The sequence below is a fragment of the Fusarium coffeatum genome (genome assembly GCF_003316985.1).
Source record: "Fusarium coffeatum strain FIESC_28 chromosome Unknown BRIP53273_contig_67, whole genome shotgun sequence".
Classification (NCBI taxonomy): Eukaryota; Fungi; Ascomycota; class Sordariomycetes; order Hypocreales; family Nectriaceae; genus Fusarium; species Fusarium coffeatum.
The window spans coordinates 38,594-63,418 of NW_022157863.1; the positions used below are offsets into that span (position 1 = coordinate 38,594).

Genomic DNA, 24,825 nt, shown 5'->3' on the forward strand with positions numbered 1-24,825 from the left:
TATTGCGGGTTTTGTAAAGATATTGTACCACCAAAATCATTGACTCATAGACGCATACTGTGATGTAGTAACCACTCAATCAATTGTAAATTACATACATAAAACGAAATTATCAATCGGAGGCCATGATTCTATATATCAATACATTAGTAGGAGTGAATTTCAAAGCTCCCTATTGCTTCGTTGAGCTGATCAATGCTCGGCTCGTACATATATATTAATGGGGCGGGTTTTACCGACGAGCCCTGTTATCAACCATGACTCTAACAAGTAGATAGTCTGTAACTAACAACTAACTTAACTTGGAAGAAACAGCCACTTTCAAGCTCTTTGTCTTATTTGACGATACATATAAAAGCCCAATTTGTTACAAATACTCACATACGCGAACCTTCTTCTTGGCACTCGGTACTTATTATGCAACGCTTCGGTGTGGTCGGCCAATGCCGATTCGCTGCACGTCGGTTGATGCAGCCTCGGTACATCGCGCCTATGGCGACGACAGTCTTGAGAGCTTCATCTCTATCTCAAAGGACGTTCCATACATCTCGAGTCGCGCTTTCGAAACCAAAGGGCTCATTAGGTGTCAACCCCAATCAGTTCGAGGAACCAACCGACCTGGCACGGAAGATATTCTCCGAGTTCGCCTTTGCGTTTGAGTAAGTCAATGAAGCCTTCGTATTCATTCTTACCTGTACACAATACTCGTCATGCGACTCAAAAAACATATCACTGACCTGTTCAAGTATCGATGGCGTCTTATATCAGGGCCGCAACAGGGTGGATGGAGCCGAGAAGGTTATTAAAATGCTCAGAAGCAATGGTGTCAGATACGTCTTCTTGACAAACGGTGGTTGCGTTCCCGAGAATAAGAAGGAAGATACCCTGCAGGAGAGGCTTCAGATCCCGAAGCATGAGGATGCTATCAAAGGAAGAATGATTCTTTCGCACACACCGATGAGCGGTTGGAGTGAGGATATAAAGAAGAACGGCACTGTTCTGATCACAGGTTCTCATCCTGAGAAAGCTCGACAAATCGCCCTGGAGTAAGGACTACCCCGCTAAGGCTTCTGTACATGTACTGACTATTTCTATTAGCTATGGCTTCAAGCGTGTCGTCACGCCAGCAGACATTCTAGCTGAGTGCAAGGACGTGTTTCCCTTTGAGCATATCGAGGGAGAGGTCAACGGCAAGCCTACGCCATTACCTGACGGCAAGCGAATCCCTTTGCTCAAAGACCCGTATACGACAAACGTCCCTGCGAATGCGCTGAAGATTGACCATATCTTTATCTGGAACGACCCAAGAGACTGGTCTGTCGATATCCAGCTCATCCACGACCTGTTGATCTCTCATCAAGGCTACCTTGGCACTGTTTCGAACTTGAACGGTAACGAGAACCTCCCTAACAATGGATGGCAGCAAGATGGTCAGCCTGGACTATGGATCTCCAACCTTGACATGCTGTGGAAGACGAACTACCCCGTGAACCGATTTGGTACAGGCGCTTTCATGGAAGCTCTGAAGGGAGTATGGTCTACGACTACCAACGGAAAGGAACTTGAGTACAGCGCTCTTGGCAAACCTTTCAACCTCACTTACAAATATGCTCACGAGAGACTGCTGCAATACTACCACGACATGGCTTGCACCCGTGGTCAAAGCACAGAACATGACATATCAAAGTGCCATCCACTGCGCCGCGTCTACATGATTGGCGACAACCCGGAAAGTGATATCCGGGGAGCTAGTGAGTTCAAGGCAGAGGACGGAACCGAATGGGTACCTATCCTCGTACGAACAGGCGTCTGGAGACAGACATCGACGGAGAAGGAGCCCCGATACAAGCCAGCCGTCATTGTAGACGATGTGGTTGATGCTGTCGTCTGGGCCCTCAACAACGAGGGTATCAAGGCTGATCGGGAGTGGGTCTTGTCTGCCTTATCACACACGAAGGGTTACGTTAAGCTGCCTCCTTTGGATGATGGTGTGCAGAATGGAGTTTTGGAAGCGGGAGCCAAGTATCCCAGTGAGCAGGAAGCTGCCGAGGCGAAGTTGTGATGAGCGTGTCTGAATAGCAGGCTATCTCAAGCAATAGTCGCCTTTGGCTCTTTGTTACTATCCATATATCTACCTGCGTATAGTTATTCTGTCGATGCTGAACCACCAGACAGACCTTCAAGAGAGGAACATGCTTTCAGCCTTGGCTCCTGGCGCAGAAATGAGCTGATGTTCTATGAACTTTTGTCGCATTTACCAGGGGTAATATCCATGTTGAAGAGCTTCCCCACCGGACATACCGACATAATTCACCTTTTGCTGCAGATGTTGTTGGCGCTAGCATACTCCTGCAGCAACCTTGTAACCAACATCAGCCTCCCGTTTGGTTTCAGACTCTATGTCGAGTAGGCGATTGAGGTATCCAAGAACTGTTTAGACGAACAATGCAAATACAGATGACCTAATATTGTAGTAAACTTTTATGCTGAATAACTGCAATGTGTTCAGTATCAAACAGTCGTTGGTTATCTAATATGAAGACAACCACTGATGCAGTACGTTGAATGCTCGCTTTGGCGATGGTAGGGATGATCTCGACTGGGATGAGCTTCAGAATGTCTTGGAAATCTGACCTGCAGCTGTAAGGATAAGGTAACGGGTCAACTCCTTTGCGAGTAGGCAGATGGTTCGCAAATATTCCGCGCCTGGAAGGGTGTCTAGAAATCTCCTGCCTCCTCGCCAGGTTTCTCAACCTATAAATCTCCCAACTCTGCATTGTCACTCAATCTTTTCAGATCAAGGCAACCTTCTCAGTCTATTTAATCCCCCATAATCATCATTCGAAATGAACCCCAACCCCAACCCCAATCCAGCCGAAGAAGCCTTGAGCAGCCTTTACGAGGCGTTTGGTCTTCCCGAGTCTGGCTCCAGGTATTGCTTGACTGAAGATGGATACGGGAAACCTTGCTCTTCCACTCTGCCTGACACACGCAGACCGCGCATCAATCTTCTCATGCAGCTCTTGTCTCTTCATGAGACTGCCAATAAAGACCCAATCGTATCCCTATCAGTTGAAAGGGCTATTACAGAGCTGGCCTCCAAGCTCGTTTGTCGCCGCGCTCCCCGGGGGCATGCAGCCATGTTCCGGCAAGATGGAAAACGCGACGAGGACAATCAGGAAGATCTGATACTCTTGCTGTCCTCCAAATTTAAAGAATGGCAATCGAATAACGCCAATGCAGGCACTTCAAAGAGCAAGCGAGCTTCCAACCAAAACACGCACAATCCCAGCCAGGAAGCCAGTGACCAGACAGACGAATACGACGTGTCCAGCACAAGCAGGCAGGACAAGCGCCAGAGGCCGAGATTAGTCAGGGAGAATCATAGGGATGAGCGAGAGCTCTTTCAGACTCCTGTAAGAGGCCGGCGCTTAACATCCGGTGGCAAAAGAAAAGGGGAAGAATCTTCCAAGTCACCATCACGTCCATCTGATAGTGACGATGAGTTTATCATTTCGCCTGAATCGATTGCTTCTCCAGATCCTGACGAACTTTTCACTCCGCTCTCGTCTGCCTCAACCCCATGTTCACTTGCTAGCACCGTGGACTTTAAATCTCGTCGATCTTCTTTCAGGAACAGAAAACGGCAAGATGTGAGCCCGACGCGTGGGGCAGATCTTGCGGACGTTGACAGCCTGGAAAGAGACATGAGGCGAAAATTCAACCTCGTTGACAGTGTCTCTGGCAGAGAGGGCGAACCTGATGCCCAGAGTCTGGATGCGAAATCGGATGAAGGAACCACTGCCCGTTCTCCTGTTCAGCCTATGAAGTTCGCCCTGAAGAGAAAAGAACACATTCGCAAAATCCTTGAACAAATGGCAAAACGGGCAAGGCGGACAAAAGACGGGCGAAACCCTGGATGGATTTATGGCTTTACTGATACATCAGCACCGGGTCATATCAAAATCGGATATTCAAAATACTCGGCTGAGTGGAGAATTCGGGAATGGAAAAGGACATGCGGCCACGAAGAACTCAATATCGAATTCGAGGCCGAGATGCCATGTGCGGTTCAAAGAATGGAACAATTGATTCATCTTACTCTACACATGGAAAGGGAAGACGCGTGGTGTCCATTCAAGGAGTGCACGAAAGAGCACAAGGAGTGGTTCGAAATCTCGCGGGAAGAGGCAGAGAGTGTCGTCAAAACGTGGCAAAGGTTCAGTGAGCTAATCCCGTACACTGAATCGGGTTATTTAGACGATACCTGGTCGGCTATAGTTGCGAGGGCTCTGCGAAACGGACCATATTCTTCGAGTTCCAAGGAGTGGTTGGAAAAAGAACTTCTTACCATAATATCAGAGCGGGAAGGCTAGCCAGGTCGGACGGATGCAAAAGTAAAAAGATAAGAGCTGAAGGTTAGTAATGTGTAAGGTATCGAAGGTGAGGAAGTAGGAACGCATTTGGTGAAGGATGTAATCTGCAATGTACAGTAGTCAATATGTATTCATTTGATTGTAGTTGGTATAGTTCAGATCAACTCGAGCTGTTTTTGACAACTTGTGATACTATCCATCGTCAGTTTGTAGGTATCGACTGAGTCGCATCACTAGATGCTTGATAAACTAGTGTGTATATAGCCTGGCTAGGCTGGACCATCTCTCAAAGCAAGAACAACATCGCAGATGGCCCTCTTCCGAGGTGGTCACTTGACATTATGCCGAGAATAGCCCCCCTTAACGGCTTGGATTCCCGAGAGCGGGTCAATAGACAGGTAGCGTTCGGGGCCGGCAGGATGTGATCCGAGATACGAGCCGACGAGTGAGTCGAGAACAAAAAGTGCAGAAGAACAGCAAAGGACCCTTCTTGTCGGTATGAGAGGACCCTGGAGCTGTTCCATTTCTTGGCGGTGAAGCGGAGCATCGATGTAGGAGTTGTAGACGCTATCTTTCCTAGTGGAGGTTGTGGCATGTGAGACACTACCCAAAGTGCTACCGAAGGAGTCCTAAAAGGGTATAACGTCACTAGCCACCCGACGCTACGTCACCCTGGAAAGGGCTCGGTCTGGACTCTGGACTTTTTTGTATCTTTTTTTCTCACCAACCCTTGTTTCTTGTTTTCTTCGGTGACGGTTTTTGGGTAATAAACTCCAAGTAAAGAATCAATTGCTATGTAAGAATCCGGTCTTTAAGTTTTGCTGTCAAGGATATGACGTGGAATGGCTTATCCCAGCCCTTAAACTCTTGGCTGCTTTGATCTACAGCATAGTACAGTGGGCGCTGGGCACTGATGGCGATGCCTGTGACGTTGATTTAGGTAAGGACGACAGATCTCTTAGTTAGGTTGCTTCTGCAGTTGAGATCATGTGGCCTCTTCCCCTTTGTGAACCTGGCGTCGGGTCCTTTCATTTATGATTAAAAGGCAAGTCGGCCTTATCTCTTAGACTAGCTTCGTTCCATCCATATCTTCTTTCGTCTCTCGTACGTACTTGCTTGCTCATGACTTCCCTATCAGTGTCTGTGATACAGCAATAGCCATGTCATTTTAGACTTCAATCGAACGCATAACCTCACAAACCAGCCAATACGAATAAGTGATTTCTACCACGCACACGCCCAAAAGTCCCCGATTCTACTAAGCACACTCCCTCCCCTTATGCCCTGTGCCTTAGGTCTGCACCTTCAGCCACATTTACAAGCGAGCCAGTGACCCTTGGACCACTTTTTTCTTTCGCTCGGGAGGGGGAACAATCGACAGCCAGCTTCCTTGCATCTGCAGCGACGCCTCAGTTCTCGACCAATCTCTCTTTCTCTTCCTCTTGACATTCTTCCTCACCGCGATTCATTCTCGTTAACATCTTCTTCGAACATTGCCTACCAATTCACAATCTTGTATACGGCAACTGATATTGAACAACGACTTCACCTCAAAGCCAAGAACCCCACCATGTCTGCTGAGCCGAGCCCCACGACAAACGGCTCGTCTGCTCAGCAGCAGCCTCAACCGCCGCCGTTACGTTCAGCTCTCAAGAGTGACGACGATATCGAACGTCCGCTACCCCCAAGCGGCTCTCTCAAAGGTGAGTTTTGCAAATATTCTTTTTTTAAACAGTTGTGCCTAAAGGCACAGTGTTCAGTGTAAGGCATTTGCGATGGGGCCTGCGCAACAACTCAATTTCATCCAAGCATGTGACAGATGAAATCAGGACAGGCAGGGCATGTACAGGATTAGAATATGATAACAGACCTGCGAGACTGTGGAAACGGCCGTTGGTCATGATAATTCTTCCGTCCCTGCTGCTAAGACTCCAGTCTTTCCAGTTCAATGGCTTTGAATTCAAAATCTGTACTTAGCATATTGCGATGGCGCATGGTTACCAAAAGCTTCAAAGAGGATCTGGGGCTAACAAAGCGCAGCGGTACAGATCGCGGAACCCGAGTCTGAGATTCAAACCCTGGAGGATGAGTCCCAGTATACAAAGCAGTTTCCTACAAACCTCCGACGACGTTTGAGCGGCAAACCTCCACCATCCCAGCTACCCAATAGCTCCTCAAGATCCTCTTTCAGCGACGGTCCTTCCGCTAGTCGCGCACCTGACGAGCCTGCTCCGACCTCGAACCCTTCTTCGCATCACCATCACGGACACCGCCGACAGTATTACAGCGAGAAATTACTGGCACAAGTGGGAGATTGGTTGGAACATGAGCGATCCAAAGCACATGCCAGGAAATCTAAGAAGACCGGTCGCCGTCGCAAGTCCAAGTCGCCTAACAAGGAGACTCAGGGAAAGAGCACTGGAGAAACTGCGCCTGAATCTGCACCAGCACCTGTACCCGCTCCCGTTCAAGGATCCGAACAAAGCAGCAATGGGCGCCCCCGCTCTGATTCCATCGACTCGGACTCAAGTGATATTTCTTTTGACAGACTTCAGCGCATCTTGGAAGAATCTCTAGCCCACATGGGTCTTAACTCGGTGCCTCACATGACACCTAAAATGACCCGTCCAAAGCAGCGAAAGGTTCCCTCTCGATCGTCTCTGCGTGGCCCTTCTTCCGATACTGAATACGCCGATGGTGACGCCATTGTCCCCAGCTGCGATGTTTGGCTTGACAATTCCAAGACAATGAGCTATGGCGGCGGTAATGCAGACGCCGAAGACCAGGACGCCAATGATCCCGATACCAGGGCCGATAAAGAAAGGGAGTGCTGGCTCAACTTCAAGAACGAGATCATCCGCATCGCCCACACCTTGAGGCTTAAGGGCTGGAGGCGCATTCCCCTAGGTGGCGGTGATAAGATTTCTGTTGAAAGGCTGAGCGGTGCCTTGACCAATGCTGTTTACGTCGTTACACCACCAAAGGAAATTGACGAATCTGACGGCAAGCGAAAGCCCACAAAGGTACTCCTACGTATCTACGGACCACAGGTCGAGCATCTCATTGACCGAGATAATGAGCTTTCTGTTCTGCAGAGGTTGGCACGAAAGAAAATTGGGCCCCGACTGCTTGGTACTTTCCAGAATGGCCGATTCGAACAGTACTTTGAATCCATCACACTCACTCCAATGGACCTCCGAGACCCAGACATGTCTCGCTCGATTGCCAAGCGAATGCGGGAGCTTCACGATGGTATTGACCTGCTTCCTCATGAGAGAGAAGGCGGTCCTGCAACATGGAAAAGTTGGGACCAGTGGTTGGAGAACGTGGAGCGGATCGCTACTTACCTTGACAAAGAGTATGAGAAGGATGCTGAAGGCCAACAAGGTCAGCAGGATTCTGTCGCTCATGCTTGGAAGTCGCGGGGTTATGTGTGTGGAACAGCTTGGCCCGAATTCAGAAACATGATGACCAAGTATCGCGTGCATCTAAACAGCTTTTACAAGGGGGGCCAAAGAGAAGTCAAAGACAGTCTTGTCTTTGCGCATAGCGATGTAAGTTCTCCTGAAATTTCCTACATAGATCTTACTGACATATTCGTAGACTCAATATGGAAACATTCTTCGTATTCGCCCTGATGATGAAAAATCACCACTTCTTCAGGCCGCCAACAAACATAAGCAGCTCATCGTCATCGATTTTGAATATGCGGGACCCAACACTCGTGGTCTTGAATTTGCCAATCATTTCAACGAGTGGACATACAATTACCACGATGCTACGGTGCCCTGGGCGTGCGACGTGCGAAGATATCCCACGCTTGATGAACAACGTCGGTTTATCAAGGCTTATGTCGATCATCGTCCCCGGTTCCAAGGCAGTAACTCCACACCCCGCCTGGCTCCCGCTGATAGCAACGCCTCAAGCGGCATGTCGACGCCACTTGCGACACCTGGAAACCCTGCTGCAAGTAGCTCAAGCTCCATCGTTGAGTTCATGCTTGATGCGCGAGTACCTCCAGGAGGTTGGAGCGCTGCGGAACGAGCCAACGATGAGCAGCGAGACCAACGCGTGCGAGAGTTGTTGGAGGAGACCCGACAATGGCGCCCCGCCAATCATGCTCACTGGATTGCGTGGGGTCTTGTCCAAGCCAAGATCCCAGGTCTTGATGAGTCTATCAAAGAAGAAGACCTACTGAGCCCCGACGAGTTCGATTATTTAAGCTACGCCCAAGATCGTACCCTGTTCTTCTGGGGTGACTGTGTGCGCATGGGACTCGCTAAGATGGAACAGCTGCCACCCAAGCTGCAGCAACAGATCAAGACCGTCGAATACTAACTGTGGGGTTCAAGATGCTTTGGAAGAACTGTACATGCACCTGGTGAGTGTGTTTCGAATCAAAGACTTTTGTCACATCTATTCCTACATCGTTTTGGAAGATGAGAAGTACAGTCGAAACCTTGAGCAGCGTTGTAAAGCGCAAGATTAGACTTATCATAGCGGTTCACACGCAATATTCCACCTTGGAAACAGCGCTTTGGCATTGCGTATAGAGAAGATCAATAAACACCATTTCATTTGCCGTTTTGTAATGCATGTGTGTCTTGTATTTTATCTAGCGTTGACATTTATGCTGCGTTTAAACAGGAGGCCGTAAGTCTTTGTAACGTCATATCTATAGCAAATGTTTTATGCGTCAAGTTTGAGTCGGTCGAGCATGGCATCGATCTTGCGCTGCAGGATCTGGTAGTTGATGGCGTCTGAAGCAAACTCGTCCTCTGCTTCGGCTCCATCCAACGTCCGCACCGCCTCTCCATCTTGGGGTTCTCCGTTTCCATTCGCCTGTATGCCATTCTGGCTCTGTTCAGGAACATCGTTCTTCGCATCTACTGATAGATCCGCCTGCTGGGCCATGGCAGCGGCCAAATCTGTATCAATGATTTCTCCCGACTCGTCCATCATTTCCTCGAGACCAGCATCTTCGAAGCGCAGTCTGAATCTATCGCCCAAATAGTATCGAATATCGTCCAGCAGCTCGATAGTATCCGTCTCTTCTCGCACAGTGATACGTTGAGCCGACTCGGCGATAAGTGCCTGGAAGTCTTCCTCGTCTATGTAGTCCTCCAGGCGGTATGCCAGATACCGCGCTGCAAACTCTTCTAGACGCTGGACACGAAGATCCCATGCTGCGTGAATAACGTCGTAGATGTTGATGGGCTCCATTTCAACCTGCTCTGCCTCCTCCCCAGCGTCGCCATTCATTTGTGCCTCGCCGTGGGTGCGGTCCACTAACACGTTGGAGGTTCCACTGCCGAGGGTGCTGATGGCTAGAGCGGCCTTGCTCTTAAGACCATCGAGGAAGAGCATATCCGAGGCGTAAAGTAGATCAAGGGCATGCTCGAGGGGACAAACGGCATTTTCAGTGTAAAGGAAAGTAAGAATGATCTCGAGAACTGCAGGTGTACAGTCAACAGTGATTATTCGGAGATGGTCCTCGCGCTGTGACTCGACAAAATCGCCTGAGAACATCTTCTCAAAGTATTCGCTGCGGATGAGCATGGCTTTGTGAGCAGGGTACAGAACAGACTTGCGCTTGACAACAGAATCTTGGTCCCCTGCTGGACCAATGGGTATGGTGGGAGCATCTTTCGTGGGTGTTGCTTGACCTGACTTCTCGTCCTCGATGTCAATGGGTTCATCGGCGCGGAGGATGACGTCGGCGAACATAGAGTTGTCGTACTTCCACTTGACGTCCTTGACCTGGTCTGTATCGACGACCATTTTATGTCCCAGAACATTGTCCTTGAAGAAGTTCTCGAATTGTCCTCTTGCTCGCTCAACTTCGGCTTGATATCGCTGGCGAGCAAGTCTCCTGTCTCCACCTGCAAGAATAGCTTCCCACAAAGACTCGACTTCGAGCTGTTTGCTGACTTTGTCTAACCCCTTGAGAATGTCTTCTTCAGAGTCTGCACTACCCGCAGGTGCGATATCGCGAGGGACTTCGCCCAAGTAAAGATATCTTAGCACGACAAGGAATGACTGCACAGGAACGGTATGTGCAAGCTTCCAGGTAGTTGTGTCCGGAACAGCAGCGAGCTTGGAGCGGAAATAAGGGGATCGCGCAACAAGGATGAACTTGTGCAGGTCGAAAGAGCGAGATCCGGAGGACAATGTGATATCTGTCGTCTTGGGATTTGTGCGGCCGAGGAGAGTTGAGATGTGAGTGGACCAGTAAACGTAAGGATCTGAAGACTTTGAGAAGTCATATTGGAGAAGGAGGTTACGAATACGGTCATTGAGGGCGTTATAGATGCATCGTTCTCCTTGGAAGGTGTTTCTTTCAGCGAGTGCACCTGATAAGCGTATTAGTGGCGTTTGGTTCGAACGACGTATAAGTGAGAGAGCTGCAATGGACTCGATATACCCAATAGAAGCTCAACTCAGTCTCCCAGCGGCTACTAACCAGATTCTAACAGCAATTGGACAAGTTCATAATGCCCACATAAACTGGCCTAATGATGTTAGTCCTCGTCTAGACATCAAAGACTCTTGGGCACATACAATGATGAGAGGCGTATAATCGAATCGATCCTTGCCATTGATGTTCACACCATCACTAATAAGTTCCTGGCATCTTCTCAAATCGCCACGTCGACAGGCCATGAGAAACTCATGAAACTCGGGAGTATCATCAAGAGGATTTTCATCGATGAGAACGCCACTCTCGATAAGGCGAGCTTCCTCTCCAAGCTTGCCCTCGAGCTCGAATTTGCGGAGAACCATGGTTTATATAAACAAGGAATATCAGAGAGAGAAAGGGAAGGGTTCTGTTTAGGTAATGGATGTCTATCAATATGTTATGAAAAAGAAGTTTATTTTGTACTTTTTTATCTCCGAAACCGCCGCTTGTTGTTAGTAGTTCATGATTATCAAAGCATGGAGATCCCCCTCCAAAAACGAAAGAAGTCGCCATCATCGCAGCGGGTTTAGGGCAGCCAATTAGAAGCTTGAATGTTCTCTCGCGTCGATAGATCGCGCAGTCACGTGCTTTAGTATGTCCTAGGTATCCCAGTTGTCCTTGTCCTGTACCTGTAGGCAGTAATATCTGATCTTACAGATAATACTCTAATATTCATTATTTGTTTATGTATCTTTCTTTCCTTTTCATCTATTTTTAATCAATTTTTGCGACAAAATGGCACTTTGATTCACCGTCAATATTGACGATATCCTCCTGCCAAGCATCTTACTGAGCTGGCAAATCTGGCTCTTCCCTTCTTCAACACTCATCATTCTAAGCAAGCCAGCAATATGAGTCCCTTTAAGAAGCTCGTTCTTTTGATCTTATTCATTTCTTTCATGGTCTTTGTGGCCTTCTTCGGTCGCATACCTGCTCTTCGGTCAGTATAACAAAGGCTGTCTTTTTATTCAGGAGGCTGACAATTCGTGTAGACGAACACCTATAGCTGCACTGCACAGGCTAATATGGATTCAAATACCGAGAAGTATTATGAAAGTTGATGAGATTCTAACTGGAGGGAGAGTCTCGAGCTATTTATCTCGCTTCGGTAACCTTATGTTGAATGATAGACACTGGACTGTTGTGGTAAGTTGTCATACTAGCCCTGCATTGACACGCTGAAGTAACATCATTAGATCTTCTTTATGCTCATCATGGTCGTGGGCGAATACATGTTCATCCCTCAGGCATGGCCAAAGATTGGACCTCTCACAAAATGCGTCGTCGCTATCACGGTCTTTCTCCCTTACCTGTTTCTCTACCTGGCATGTTCTGCCGACCCAGGATACATCACGCCTGAGAATCATGCATATTACATGTCTCTCTACCCATACGACCATACTCTGTTTCATCCCGGCCATGTTTGTCGAACTTGCAAATTTCTGAAGCCTCCTCGCTCCAAGCATTGCAGTCTTTGCAAGCGCTGCATCGCCAAAGCCGACCATCATTGCGTCTTCATCAACTCGTGTGTTGGCTATGGAAACCAGCACTGGTTTTTGTTGTTACTATTCTCCACTGCTTTCCTGTGTACCTATGGTGGTTTTCTTGGAATGTCAATCATTACTGTGCGAGTGCAGAGATACAGCCCTGGTTGGTCGATATGGAAACCCAGCCATATGACTTTCAATCAGTATCTGGCTGGCTGGGGTTGGGGCATTCAAGACAATGTCAACATGGGAGCTTCATCGCTTCTTGCTGCTCTTACGTCTCCGCTCGTCTGGGGACTTCTTCTTTACACACTCTATCTTGTCTACAGCGGTACTACGACGAACGAAACCCTGAAGTGGTCAGAATGGAAAGAAGACATGCGCGACGGCTATGCTTTCCGCCGGTCTATGACGGCAGATCGCTACAGGAACGAACGAGCTGAGCCTCACTGTGCGCGCTGGCCGGTGGATGTGCAACAAATCATGGTAACGACCCAAGATGGGCAACCTCCGCCAGAGAATCTTCAACTTCCTGGAGAAGGTCAATGGGAGCGTGTCTGGAACTTGAGCAGTGTTGAGAATCTTTACGATATGGGACTATGGGATAACCTGGTTGACATATTTGTGCCCAACTATGGATTTGGACAAAGGGTAGACGAGCCGAATGCTGAAAGAAGGCGCAGGCGCTGAAAAACTTGTATTTCGAAGCGCCGATTAAAAGGCGGGCCCTCGAGCCGCTTTGGGTATATGTCGGCAGGCTGAATCTGCGGGCTGACTGGAAAGCCTGAAGGATCACAACCCCTGTCCTATTGTCAGGCTGATACCTATGTTATTGGCTTCTATGCAGTTGCCAAGAGCATATTCGATCAATATCCTGCTCATTGATGTCAACTACCAATGAGAGAACCACGATCTCACTTTGGGGAAATACCCTTATTGAACTGTTTCATAAATTCCCTGGGCCTTGGTGCTGTGATTGTTTCGCACCTAAGCATCCAACATGACTACCTTCACGATCTGAAGCCTATTTTGAGCACGACAGAATAAACCATCACTTAGGGCTGTCTCACTTTATTGGATTCTTCGGCCATCTTCTTTTCGTGTCTTCAAGCCTCATGGTCAACTTTACTGGCAACTGCAAATCAATTCACTATGGCTCCTATCAAGTCTGATCGGCCTAAACGCCTCCAGATGCTCGGTACTGCCTCGCTATTGGCCCTTCTCATCGGCGGTTTGATCCTCATTCTTGTTGGCGTCAATGCTCTTGCGAACTATAGTGCACTACCTGAACCAGACGATGCGAGCGTGCCTTATCTCCCAATCGGCTACAACAAGTCGGCGATCCGAGGCCAAGCTGCATTGAAAGTTGGTCGCGAGTGGGGAATTCAAGTCTGGATCGCCATTACTGGTGTAGCTTTTGCTCTGTTGTCTTTTGGCTTTGCAGAGGCATATATGCAGATATTCGACTCTTGGTCCAGTCGACAAGCTCAGCGTGGGAATGGTCTCAACTATGCCCGGTATCTCAATTCGCAACCCCGGGCACCGGTACTCTACGGCATCAGAGGGTTTCCAGCCTTCGTTACTCTGAGGTACACAATCATTGTCATGGGTATCGCCGCATCTATTGGTTACAAGTTCGCATTCGTTACTCCAAAGGTCAGAGTCATAGAAAACATCGACCACCGAACAATCAGATTTACAGGACATCGACTGGGCATGGTATACAACAACAACAAAAATGAATTCAGTGATACGACACCTTGGATCACTGATTTTCCACTCTACAATATCAGCCGCTCATTTGCTCATTTCTATCAGCGCGACAACGATTCTGTATCTGGTGTGAGAACTGATCTGCCTCCAAACATGTTGATCATGTCTGGTCATGCCAGCTGCGTCCCAATGTTGGAGCCTCATTTTAAGTACGGGGAAGCTGGAAACATAGCTACCCGAGAACTGGCATTGGTAGCTAACGGTTCGGCACCTGAAGGAGAATTTACCATGACGGAGGATAAGGGAGAATGGCAGAGGACCGAGATATCTAACAGCTCAATATTTGACCCTCCGCAAAACGCGATAATTGAATTTCGGATGTCAAAATTCGCAGAACTTCAAATCCAGTGGGCGAAAGCGCCGGAAGATTCATCAGGTACCTGGGAAGTGCCAGTGGTCAACCGCTCCCAGTACAACATCGATATGGCTGTGGTTCAAGTCATCAGAGTTGTGAAGAACCTAGACTGCAAAACTATGGCAGGCAGCGGAGGCGATGGTGTGGGTATTCGTGCTCTCAACAACAAAGGCAGTTTCATGAACTACCTACAAACAAGCTGGAGGCCAATACTTCAAAGTGAGCAAATCGGAAGAGAGGTCATGAATGTCACGAGAAAAATACCAGAGTTCACTGCATGGCTAGAGCCTCTCATAAAGATCCCTGACGCCACACTTCTCACTGCCGTAAGTGCGATCATCAGAGCAATCATGGTCTGCCATGAGGAGGGCCCAGGGACCACAAAGATATTATTCAACGACGGCAGATACTTTGAGCCCTTTGGAGAGGAAAGAGATCCTTTCTCGGATATGTATCCAGGGACAAGTGGTAATTTCTTCGTGGGATATCGGAAAGACAAGTACGTAGGATGCTACGTCTCCGCCGCCATTATCTTTGTTGTCCTTGGCTGTATTGCTATTATGGTTGCAATCTTCAGGGTATGGCTTGGTCCGCCAGCCCTGACTTCGTGGATGGGACAACACATATATCTGGCTCACACGGAGGCTATATCTCTATCTGGCAAAGCAACGGGTCTAGCTTCAGGTTATCAAGTGGCCGAGCGTGATTTGGGAAGACTGCGGCTGTATACACAGAAGAGAGAGGAAGCGGGTGCAATGCTGAAGCACGATCGTGGAGAAGGATCAGAGGGACAGTCGAGTAGGGAACGAGACAGCGAAAACCGCGGAATCATAACACACGAGGATGATATAGGAATGAGGGAAAGGGAGAGAGACAGGTCCTGACAGCCCGCCTGCTCTCAATCAAGGGTAGGTAGGCAGGTAGGCTGTCATGCAAAAACCATATTCTATAGTACCGTCACACAGCAGTATTATGCAACCACAAGCCGTATCCATTGATGCATTATTTCATTTTACGTCGCTCATGATATCGTAACCACACGCTCCTAGGTCTTGTGTAGACCACCCAAGACGACGTTCGCCCTCCTCCACCACGGCAGCGACTCTATGACCCCCGTCACTGCCCTCATCTAGAGAGCGCATTGATTCTGTATGTACCCCGGTCCCAGCCCAACTCCACGACTCCAGTTTCTCTCTTCACGCTTACAAAATGGTGCCGAACCTAGAAAGTGTCAGTGTCTGTGGCCCATCATGCAGCAGATGCATATGTAACTTACCCGAAAGTCTGCTTGATGCTCTTAACGTAGTACTCGAGCCAGTTGCGCTTGGTAACGTCCTCCTGGCCGATAGGAACACCCTCCCACTTAACTCGCATAACGGTAACGTGGTCGACATCGTTCTGATCAAACTCAATGTGGAGCTTGGAGAAGTGACCAGCGGGCCACTGGTTCAAACGCCAGCTTTGAGTGATCTTCTTGGGCTCCTCAAGCTCGAGGTACTCGCCGGAGACGTTTCCGCCAAACAGCTCGAACTTGCCGCCAACCTTGGCACCATCGAAGACCTTGGGAGGGGATCGTGTGAAGGCAGCGATTCGTTGGGGGTCGACGAAAGTCTGGTACAGCTCCTCGGCAGTGGTTCGGAACTCTTCGTTATCGGTCACAGTGGTAGTGTTGACAACAGAGCCAGTCTTGGACTGGGTGCTCGTGGTAGCGGCGGGCTTAGGAGTAGAGCTCTGAGGGTGGACCTTGGGGGTCGAGAACCCGCTTGAAGGGTTGGAGCCTGGGGCATGCTGGATGTCCTTGCCATGCTCGGTGATCAGGGCACCGGCAAGCTTCTGGAACTCTTGTCGCAGCTGGGGCACGATCTTTGATCGAACAAGGTCCTTCACGGGCTGCTTCTCCTTGGACTCGGCAAAGATGTCTACGTCAAACTACGAGGGGTCTTAGCGGATTTATTCTACGGCAACACGGAAGGCGAAAGAGTAGGGGAGGTTTTACGTACCACGTACTCGTCTTCTTCCGTGTCGTGGGCGATCTCAGGCACGGTAATAGTGCCAGAAACATCATCCTCACCGGGAGCAGATCCTGCAAGGTTAGTATTCAAGTCCGCAGTCTTCAAGTCACCACATTTTCCTTACCAGAATACTGGAGAACCAGCTTGACGTCAAAGATGGTAATCACCTTGCCCTTACGTTGGCTGACGTCGACATCACCATCCATGCTCTGAATCTTATCAATCTTTGCCTTGACCTCGCCATCCTCGGCCTGAACCTTGGTAAGAGCCTCGTCGAGGTAGGATCTGGCCCATGGTGAGACGTCCTTGTTGACCCAGTGCCAGTTGTTGGGGTTGTGCAGAACCATTGTGAAGTCGGTCGTAGAGTTGTGACTATATGACTTTGAAGCTGTTAGCTTTTGATCGGACAAGATTTGAACGAGTGAAAAAGTAAAATGTCGCGATTGGTATCAGATATGGTTCTAGACCACAGCATATAGGTCATCAATGGAGGGAGTACAAGTCACCCTATGACTGGTGCCAGCTGGTATCTCATCATACAAGATGCGACGGTGCACGAGACAAACGTTGGAAGTTTGCGGTGTACTTACAGTTTGGTAAAAGGGTATAAAGAGATTGAAAGGAAGCAAGAAAGATTTGTTTGAAGAACTGGCAATAAATAGAAGAAGAGAAGACAGCAGAGCAGAATATGAAGAGATGAAAAGAGAGGAGAGTTCGTTGGAGAAGAAGCCTCTAGAATTTTACTCGAGCCTTGTGCCCCCACATTTGACCAGTTTCTGGTGGGGCTCATTTCAGAGCAAGAAACCAGCCTCGTCATTTTCAATTTGCATCTTTTCAGCCTCAGGAAAGAAAATATTTAGAATCTATCGTCAGGTATAGGGTATGCGAAACCTCAAGTTGGTTTTGACCAAACCTCTTTTGGCACTCAACACTCGTTGACTGTCTGCATCTCATTGCTGTATATTCAGCAAGGGTTGCAGGTTCGCGGCGATAAGTAACTTTGTAAAGCCTTCTGCATTGTGTGGACATACTGAATTACCTTCATCTCAATTGAGTTTAAAGCAATGGCTTGTCATGACGGCGATGCAGCACGTGCATTCTGTCAAGAAGAGAAGTTGAGATCATCCAGAAGAAACTCTCCCGAAAACAACAACAGAGCTGGTAATGGTCGAACTTGTCAGAAGATATCAATAGAAAAGAGGTATTTCTTTGTAGCGGTGTTCCAAGGTTGTTCGGCAGTATGACAAAAACTCGGGCCCAAGACCAACAGGTGCTCATATGATATGGAATCACGGAAGACACACCGATGCCCTTAAATACCAAAGGAGTCTGGTTTATCTCATCTGAAACAGATAGAATGCTTGGCTGACAAGATCCTTGAGGTTGTTGAGTGACAGACTGACAGTCAGTCAGTCATAGAGAGTTTAGCGCAACGTCGCAACCTTAGTCAGCCGTTGAGTTACACGAACTCCAGTTGAAGAGTCCTGTTTGGGTATCCATCTGGAGCTTTGTACCTATTTATATTCGATACTTTTTCATCGATGAGGGTTGTAGTTGAATCGGACCCGTTGACCGTCTTTTGCGTTATTAAGATTTCTGTATACTCGGATAGTTCATGTCCCGTGCTTTAGATGGAACTCTGGGATCCATGCAAGGATATCGGAATATTCGTACAAGACATCCGTAAGTAGCAGTGGCTGCAGTGTACAGGTACTGAACTATCAAACTCAAGATCAGCCCACGATGACCCCCCTTGCACATGCTTCTTATGCAGCTGTTCGATCCGGCCATGCAGAATTGGAAGCGAACGGCTTTTTTCAGTCATGGGTCTTGACTCTTTAGACTCTCTAGACTCTAGACTCTCCCCTCCAAGAAATGTGACAGGCAGCGAGGGCCGTCGATTAAGCGCCGGCATCCACACTCAACCCGCATAGTCTATCCTTGCTGACCAATAGTAGTAAGTGATGGGCAACATCAAGATTCTAAGAATAGAATGCTCCGTCTGCAACTCTGCATGTCTATCCCAACCTTTCCACTCAGTGGGGTCCGAATTAATGCGAATAACCAGAGTGTACTGTAAAGTACAGCGTCCCTAGGAAGAGGCAGTCGATACAGTAATGTATTGACTGGACAGGATTCGGTGTGTCTGATGCTTACACTATCAAAGATACAGACTTCAGCAATCAAAGCAGCAACTTTCAACATCTCTAGCGTCTCTAACGCATCCCACAGGATCTACAGAGACCCAACTAGGGTCTAATCAGAACGCCATCTCTCAACTTCGTCAGCTGAATTCCAATTCCCATGGTACCAAAAAGAAGCGGTCGCAAGCTTCGACTATCTCTATCCATACTCAGCAATATTCCCCTCAATGCGTGCGTACAGTAGACCTGTAGATCCCCCTTGCCGTTGTTCATACAAACCCAACAATTGGCCATTGACAAGCTCCCCATGTCAATTCAATTCTCTTTGTTCCACACTCTGATAGCGTTCATGCCACCCCGTTTTCTTTGTCGACGACCCCAGCAAAAGTCTCCGCCAAGAAGACACTCCAGGCAAGTCTTGGTCCGTCTAATCGGCGATAAGCAGAACAGTTTCAAGTAAACATCTCATCTCATTATTTTTATTTTATTTAGTTACAGTGTCGCTCCCGCTGACACCGCCTGGAAAAAGTGAGCTGTCGTGATTTCAAACCACCCGACCTGCTTCGTACCTTACCTTACCAGGGGTCTTGTACTGCCTGTAACAGTAACAGACAGAGAGCGAGAGCCCCTCCTCGCAAAAAGTTCCCAACCTAAACCCAACCACTTTCTCTTCTCTTACATCCAATCCTCAATCACATCTTTATTCCCATTTGGTTGGTTACGCTTTTAGGGATGTACTAAGCGTCCCTTTCTGCAGCTACTGTACAGTACATGTGGATGGATCGATGAGAGATATTTCCCTTCCTCCAGTCAATTGACCGACAACTTCTTACACGCAGAGCCTCACCTGCATACATACACTATTTTTGTGTCTCTTTGTTTCTCCAATAGACGCGACCACCTCAAACAAGCACCTGATTTGGTCCACCAAACCAAAGATCAGCAATCCTGTTGCTCGTCGTCTCAGATCTATTCTCGAGTCTTGTTTCACCTGTTGTGATCCTATCCTATCCTATCCTCACCTCACCCCATCGACTCACTCCTCTGCTCGCACGCGCCGCCACCCCGCGGATCCATCCTAGGACCCCACGTACCAGAACCAACCGGCCAAAGAGACAGCCCTGATACGCCTGTCACTAAACGTTCCGTTCCTTCTGGTGTTGTGTTGTGCCCATCACAGGCACAGGGACCCTGGACCTGGCGATCGAGTAAAGTTATTAATCGCTTGGTCCTGCTTGTCCCTTCATCATGACTTCTCGCGATCCGGCGCGACTCCGCCAGGGACTCCTTCCTCTCACGACAACTCCTGGCATCTACAACAACCATCTTAATACGCCTATATCTGCCGTGTCCATGACCTCCAGTCATTATCACTCTGCCGCCCAAACGCCTGGCAGCAGTATACAGCCTTACAATCCACAAGAATGGGCTCCTACTCAGGCTGCTGTCGCCGAGCGCGCTGTTCAATATGCAGGCGAGGTCCAAGGTAAGTGGCTTGCCAGATCAGGAAACTTCATTCTCGGTATTCTAACATGCGCCAGTATCGCCTATGCCTCCACCGCCATATAGTCCACCTAGAAGTCAGCAACAGCAGCAGCGACCCATGAGCACAGTATTTGACTCTACACCAAATGGGACTCCGACTCCGCCGCCTCGAATGGGTACGACAATGCATCGACCTTCTCCTGAACCTGCCAATGCATCCTTTCCTCCTCCTCCAGGCACACGCAACGGTTCACGGGACCGTCGTTTCCTCCCATCATTAGGCCGTCGTAGAGATACCGACAGCTCAAGTACTCCACCACCACCTCCTCAAAATCATCGACAAAGCATGATAGTGCAAACTTCGTTCCATCAACCCAGTCCCGAACATGGAATTGCAGGAGCCATGATGCATGGTCCCCCAGCGGCCCGGAGAGCCGTTTCTGCAGGAGCTGTGGAAACACCCACATCTGCTCGCTCACGCTCAACGTCTCAGTCCAGATGGGAACCAGGCATGCCTCTACCTCCACCTCCACCTGGACCCCCTCCGCCTTCATCAAGTAGATCGCAAAGTGTGCAGTCCATGGACAGGAACTCAGTCCCAATCATATCCCCTCCTGTAAACAGACGACGACCACCAGCTGGTGTAACTAACCTTGGGCCTGTTCCACCTACGCCTGCGGATTGGAATGAGAATGAAAGCCAAGCAGGCCCTTCGGATCGAAGGCGATCGCCAAGCCTGACCATCGATACTTCAATACCATCTAGCCCGCCTATCGAGCCTGCTCCTGGCTCTTCATCAAGTATCAATGGGCTAAACCGTCAGAAGGCAGTGCGACATGACAAAACAATCTTGCAACGGCGGACCGAGAGTCGAACACGGCAAAGCATCCGCAGTTCGATAGACGAACGAACTCGACCAGATTCTATGGCAGATATCATGGTACCGAATTCGACCGATTTGTCGCGAGCATCAATTGGCAAGTCGACGCCTCTTAGCGGTGCAGTTGCATCACAAGATTCTCGAAACTCGACCCCCAGAGCCCCAGCTTCAGGAAAGTTGCCTCAAGAAGCCGAAACACCACCATTCTCTCCCAACGCTTCCAAGCAAGTGCAATATGGAAGCAGTTCGAAGGCAGTTGCTCCTAAAGCTCTTCCCACCCCACCTCCACGATCCGGATCTGTTGCATCAGTCTCGAGGGTCCGTGAATCCTCTAGGCCACCTTCAGCCGGCCTCGTCGTATCAAAACATTTGGTGACAACACAGACTGCCGAACAATTCGCAGAGGGGACGATTGATCGATTTCGCGAGTTTGCTATCAAGGAATCTAAGGCCACCAGCGATGCAGACAGAGTGCGACTATTCGCCGATTTTGTTGTCAGCGAGTCGAGAATCAGACGAGAACGATATTCGGTCGCTATTGGAGCAATGGGGTCTGAAATATTTGATCTCACACGCGATCTGTTCCGGCCAATGGTTACCCAACCAAGGCGAGATTCAGCTTCTTCACAAGATCAGTATACCCCTGGCTTCTCAGAGCCAGGTCAGTCTCGGCGAGGTTCTGCAGGCTCGAATATCGGAGAAAGTCCCCAGCCCACTTCCAAAACAGCCAATGTTCCGACTTCGCCCAGCGGTAATAACCCACCGAACCTAAATTGGTCCGGCAACTATATGCCCTCGTTGTCACCAATTCTAAGTATGAGTGTCAGCGAAAATTACGAGAACGGGAGCTCCCGAGGTCGACCTCCGAGTCGTTGGTGGGAATCAGACTCTCAGGGTGAGGCTTCCCACCTAGGAAGATCGAAGAGGGAGTCCAAATATATGGGCGTGACCAAGACCCAATGGGTTGAAGAGGATCGACCTCCTGTAGTATATGAAGAACAAGGCTCGGTGTCCGAATACCCTCCCGAAAAGACAGGCTGGCACGAGCAGTCGGAGCCCAGCCTGACACCGCAACAGTTCGCCTTTGCAACCACCTCCAACATGGGCTCGAGTCCTTGTTCGACAATCAACCGCGACCATCTCGACGTTTCTCGACTCGTTACAATGCCCCCTCCTTATCCAAGGCACCACCCTGCTGTTAACAACAAACACCCGGAGTTGACCTCAATCAGGACTGCGGTACGAGCTCTAAGCCAGCTTGATGAGTTGACGAAGACGAAAGAACGGTTCTCTGTGGAAAGTTCTAAAAGACGAGAGCAATTTTCCAAAGCTGCGACAGAGCGCCGTCAAGCTTTGCGGACACATTTGCAGAATGAAATCAACGCCGGCAGCTTGAGCTACGCAGATGCGGGAACCATTGACGCCGACGAAAAGGTCAACGAGATTGCAAAGAAAAAGGAGCTTGAAAAGAACGAATACGAACTGTTCCAGAATCAAGTTGTGCTACCTTTGAACGAGTTGTTAACAGGACGTATTTCACGTGCCACGGAGCTGTTTGACGATTTATCCCGACATTTATTTGATAACGGACAGATCGACGCCGATATGCCGCAAGAAGAAGGCGACGATAGACCAGAACTCTTGGAAAAGTTGACTTTGCTTAAGTGGGTTTTCGAAGCGCGTGAAGGTCTTCATCGGGCTATCTATGATCTTCTTTCAGATCGTAATGGCCGATACTGCGAGGTTGTATTGACTCCTTATCGACTTTCCGGGAATACCGAGAAACTCAAGTCAGCTGAGGCCTTCTTTGCGGAAGACTCGGCTAAGCGTGAATATGCGTTTGCCCACGAAGTTCTGGAACGAACACGAGACTTCCGGGGAGTGGTTGAAAAGGCTGTCGACCATGGCGTTGCACTGCAGCTGTCGGCGTTTTGGGATATTGCGCCTCCGCTTTGCGAGCTATTGGACAACATTCCTCTGGATCTAGAGGGGTTCAACATTCGAATTCCAGCGTCTGAGATTGAAGAAACCCCATCATATATCGAGCACCCGATGCAGTACCTGTTTAGTTTGTTGCTTCACGCAGAGAAGAGCACCTACCAGTTCATCGAGTCGCACACCAATTTGTTGTGCTTGCTTCATGAGGTTAAAGAAGCAGTAGTACATGCTAAAGGGAAAGTGCTCGAAACTCAAACCCAAGATGAGAATGGAAACTCAATCCCCAAGGCCGACAGTAACGCGCGAGCGCAGCAGATGCGACAGTCGGAGGAACATAGACTTACCGAAGATCTAAAGGAGAAGGTCCGCCTTGTGCAAGATCAATGGAAGAGCGCCTTAGGTGAAAACATCACACTCGTCAAGGAACGATTAGGAGAGTGGCTATTACAGATGGGCGGCTGGGACGAGTCGCTAGAAGACGGAGGTGTAGGCGGAGTCTAGGAGCCTGCATAAGAAATGAGAGAGGAAAGCGAGTTGATGTTGATACCCCTCAGCCAGATGTGGTTGATCTTTGGAACGATATTATTCTGTATATAATTTGATCTTGGGTCAAATGTACCCTTTGAATGAGATATGAAATGATAATGAATTGGTGGTTCATAAACGAGTAATGTTTGGGTATTGCGCCTGTTTCATACACTTATTCGTACATCTTGCTGGCGAGCGGGTTACAGACCCCGCGCCCGATATATCCATCCGCCTTGCTCGAGTTCTCTGTCTTCTCCCTTGTTCCTGAATCTGAAGGCGTTCGCTTTTTGGTATCCAGGACATCGTGTTATATCGCATACATGACGATTGTCTTCAATATGTGTCTGGAGTCCGTCGACCGGCTCTGATCGTCATCCGACCCTCTATGGCCCCTTCTCTTCCCTCTATGTCGTCTTTCCATTTCGCGCATGGCCTTTTCACTTGTACTCAATTGGCAGATCCATGCCAACCCTTCGCGCGGTCAAGCGAACACGCTCCTCCTCGTCCATACCCATACCGGGGTTGTATCGCTCAAGCAAAGTGGCGTACAGGCGCTGAGATCGAAGGTAGGCAACGGCTTGGGCAGCAGCTTGAGCTCGGGCGTCTTGAGATGTCGCACCCTTTGTCTCGGAAGTAAAAGAATCTCGGAGGCGAGAGTGCAGAGGAGAGCGCGGTGAGGCGAGGATGGGTCGAGGTGGGAACTCGCGGATAAGAGAGCGATAGAGAGAGCGTAGAGAGGCGGGTGATGAAGCCATTTTCACGTTTCGTATTCGGTATGAGAGGACGAGAGGTGGGATTCAAGGCGTGTGAGAGAGATGATGAAATGATCAGAATGCTCGGGTTTGAATTGATTGATGCTTGAAATGGCGGACCAATCGGGTGGTTCCGCTGGACTGGGAGCAGGGGGAAGAAAAATGTTAGCAGGCACGGATGGGAATGAGAAAATGCCCCTCATCGATATCGGAGTCTAATGGCGGGGCAGAAGTGGGAGTAGACATGATGGATGAGAACCCATTGCGAAGGTGTAATTCAGGTATACTTACTCGCTATATATGTGTAGGGACTCGATAATAGTAACTGAAGCCAATTGAATGAGTAATTATTATTTCTAGAAATACATTTGTTATATGTAGAATAAATGCATATCTACCTCCCTTACTTACCTAGCAAGCTCATTCATCTCACGTCACTGGCTCAAAGAACCTCAAACAGCTTATCCCACTTCTTTTCTTTCCCTCACTCTCTCACTCAGATCCTTCACTCAATTAATCCACATCCCACTCATCTTAGGCCCAGTTACAGCGACGACCCGCCCGACGACCCGAAAGAGACCAACCATACATCAATTGCGCCATCCCACGTTACCTACCATCTTGCTACCACCTAT

The 24,825-nt window shown here is 48.9% G+C and overlaps 9 protein-coding genes across 9 annotated transcripts; 6 read left to right on the forward strand and 3 right to left on the reverse strand.

Annotated features, from left to right (window-relative positions):
• Positions 1-417: 417 nt before the first annotated feature.
• FIESC28_03125 (uncharacterized protein) lies at positions 418-2,062 on the forward strand (the record flags this gene model as incomplete). Its single annotated transcript, XM_031157274.1, has 3 exons — positions 418-659; positions 747-1,046; positions 1,099-2,062. The coding sequence occupies 3 exons, from the start codon at positions 418-420 to the stop codon at positions 2,060-2,062; spliced, it is 1,506 nt and encodes a 501-aa protein (XP_031018603.1).
• A 784-nt stretch (positions 2,063-2,846) lies between these two features.
• FIESC28_03126 (uncharacterized protein) lies at positions 2,847-4,376 on the forward strand (the record flags this gene model as incomplete). The annotated part of the gene is made up of 1 exon (XM_031157275.1): positions 2,847-4,376. One exon carries the CDS (start codon positions 2,847-2,849, stop codon positions 4,374-4,376), a length of 1,530 nt encoding a protein of 509 aa, XP_031018604.1.
• Positions 4,377-5,946: 1,570 nt separating this feature from the next.
• Positions 5,947-8,714, forward strand: FIESC28_03127 (uncharacterized protein; the record flags this gene model as incomplete). Its single annotated transcript, XM_031157276.1, has 3 exons — positions 5,947-6,079; positions 6,417-7,930; positions 7,980-8,714. The coding sequence occupies 3 exons, from the start codon at positions 5,947-5,949 to the stop codon at positions 8,712-8,714; spliced, it is 2,382 nt and encodes a 793-aa protein (XP_031018605.1).
• Positions 8,715-9,065: 351 nt separating this feature from the next.
• FIESC28_03128 (uncharacterized protein) lies at positions 9,066-11,159 on the reverse strand (the record flags this gene model as incomplete). The annotated part of the gene is made up of 3 exons (XM_031157277.1): positions 9,066-10,729; positions 10,840-10,888; positions 10,938-11,159. The coding sequence occupies 3 exons, from the start codon at positions 11,157-11,159 to the stop codon at positions 9,066-9,068; spliced, it is 1,935 nt and encodes a 644-aa protein (XP_031018606.1).
• Positions 11,160-11,687: 528 nt separating this feature from the next.
• Positions 11,688-13,013, forward strand: FIESC28_03129 (uncharacterized protein; the record flags this gene model as incomplete). Its single annotated transcript, XM_031157278.1, has 3 exons — positions 11,688-11,776; positions 11,829-11,982; positions 12,033-13,013. 3 exons carry the CDS (start codon positions 11,688-11,690, stop codon positions 13,011-13,013), a joined length of 1,224 nt encoding a protein of 407 aa, XP_031018607.1.
• Positions 13,014-13,475: 462 nt separating this feature from the next.
• On the forward strand, positions 13,476-15,335 carry FIESC28_03130 (uncharacterized protein; the record flags this gene model as incomplete). Its single annotated transcript, XM_031157279.1, has 1 exon — positions 13,476-15,335. The coding sequence occupies one exon, from the start codon at positions 13,476-13,478 to the stop codon at positions 15,333-15,335; it is 1,860 nt and encodes a 619-aa protein (XP_031018608.1).
• A 318-nt stretch (positions 15,336-15,653) lies between these two features.
• Positions 15,654-16,810, reverse strand: FIESC28_03131 (uncharacterized protein; the record flags this gene model as incomplete). Its single annotated transcript, XM_031157280.1, has 4 exons — positions 15,654-15,672; positions 15,728-16,380; positions 16,452-16,534; positions 16,588-16,810. 4 exons carry the CDS (start codon positions 16,808-16,810, stop codon positions 15,654-15,656), a joined length of 978 nt encoding a protein of 325 aa, XP_031018609.1.
• A 3,045-nt stretch (positions 16,811-19,855) lies between these two features.
• Positions 19,856-23,411, forward strand: FIESC28_03132 (uncharacterized protein; the record flags this gene model as incomplete). The annotated part of the gene is made up of 2 exons (XM_031157281.1): positions 19,856-20,093; positions 20,149-23,411. The coding sequence occupies 2 exons, from the start codon at positions 19,856-19,858 to the stop codon at positions 23,409-23,411; spliced, it is 3,501 nt and encodes a 1,166-aa protein (XP_031018610.1).
• A 464-nt stretch (positions 23,412-23,875) lies between these two features.
• Positions 23,876-24,193, reverse strand: FIESC28_03133 (uncharacterized protein; the record flags this gene model as incomplete). Its single annotated transcript, XM_031157282.1, has 1 exon — positions 23,876-24,193. One exon carries the CDS (start codon positions 24,191-24,193, stop codon positions 23,876-23,878), a length of 318 nt encoding a protein of 105 aa, XP_031018611.1.
• Between the last annotated feature and the right edge of the window lie 632 nt (positions 24,194-24,825).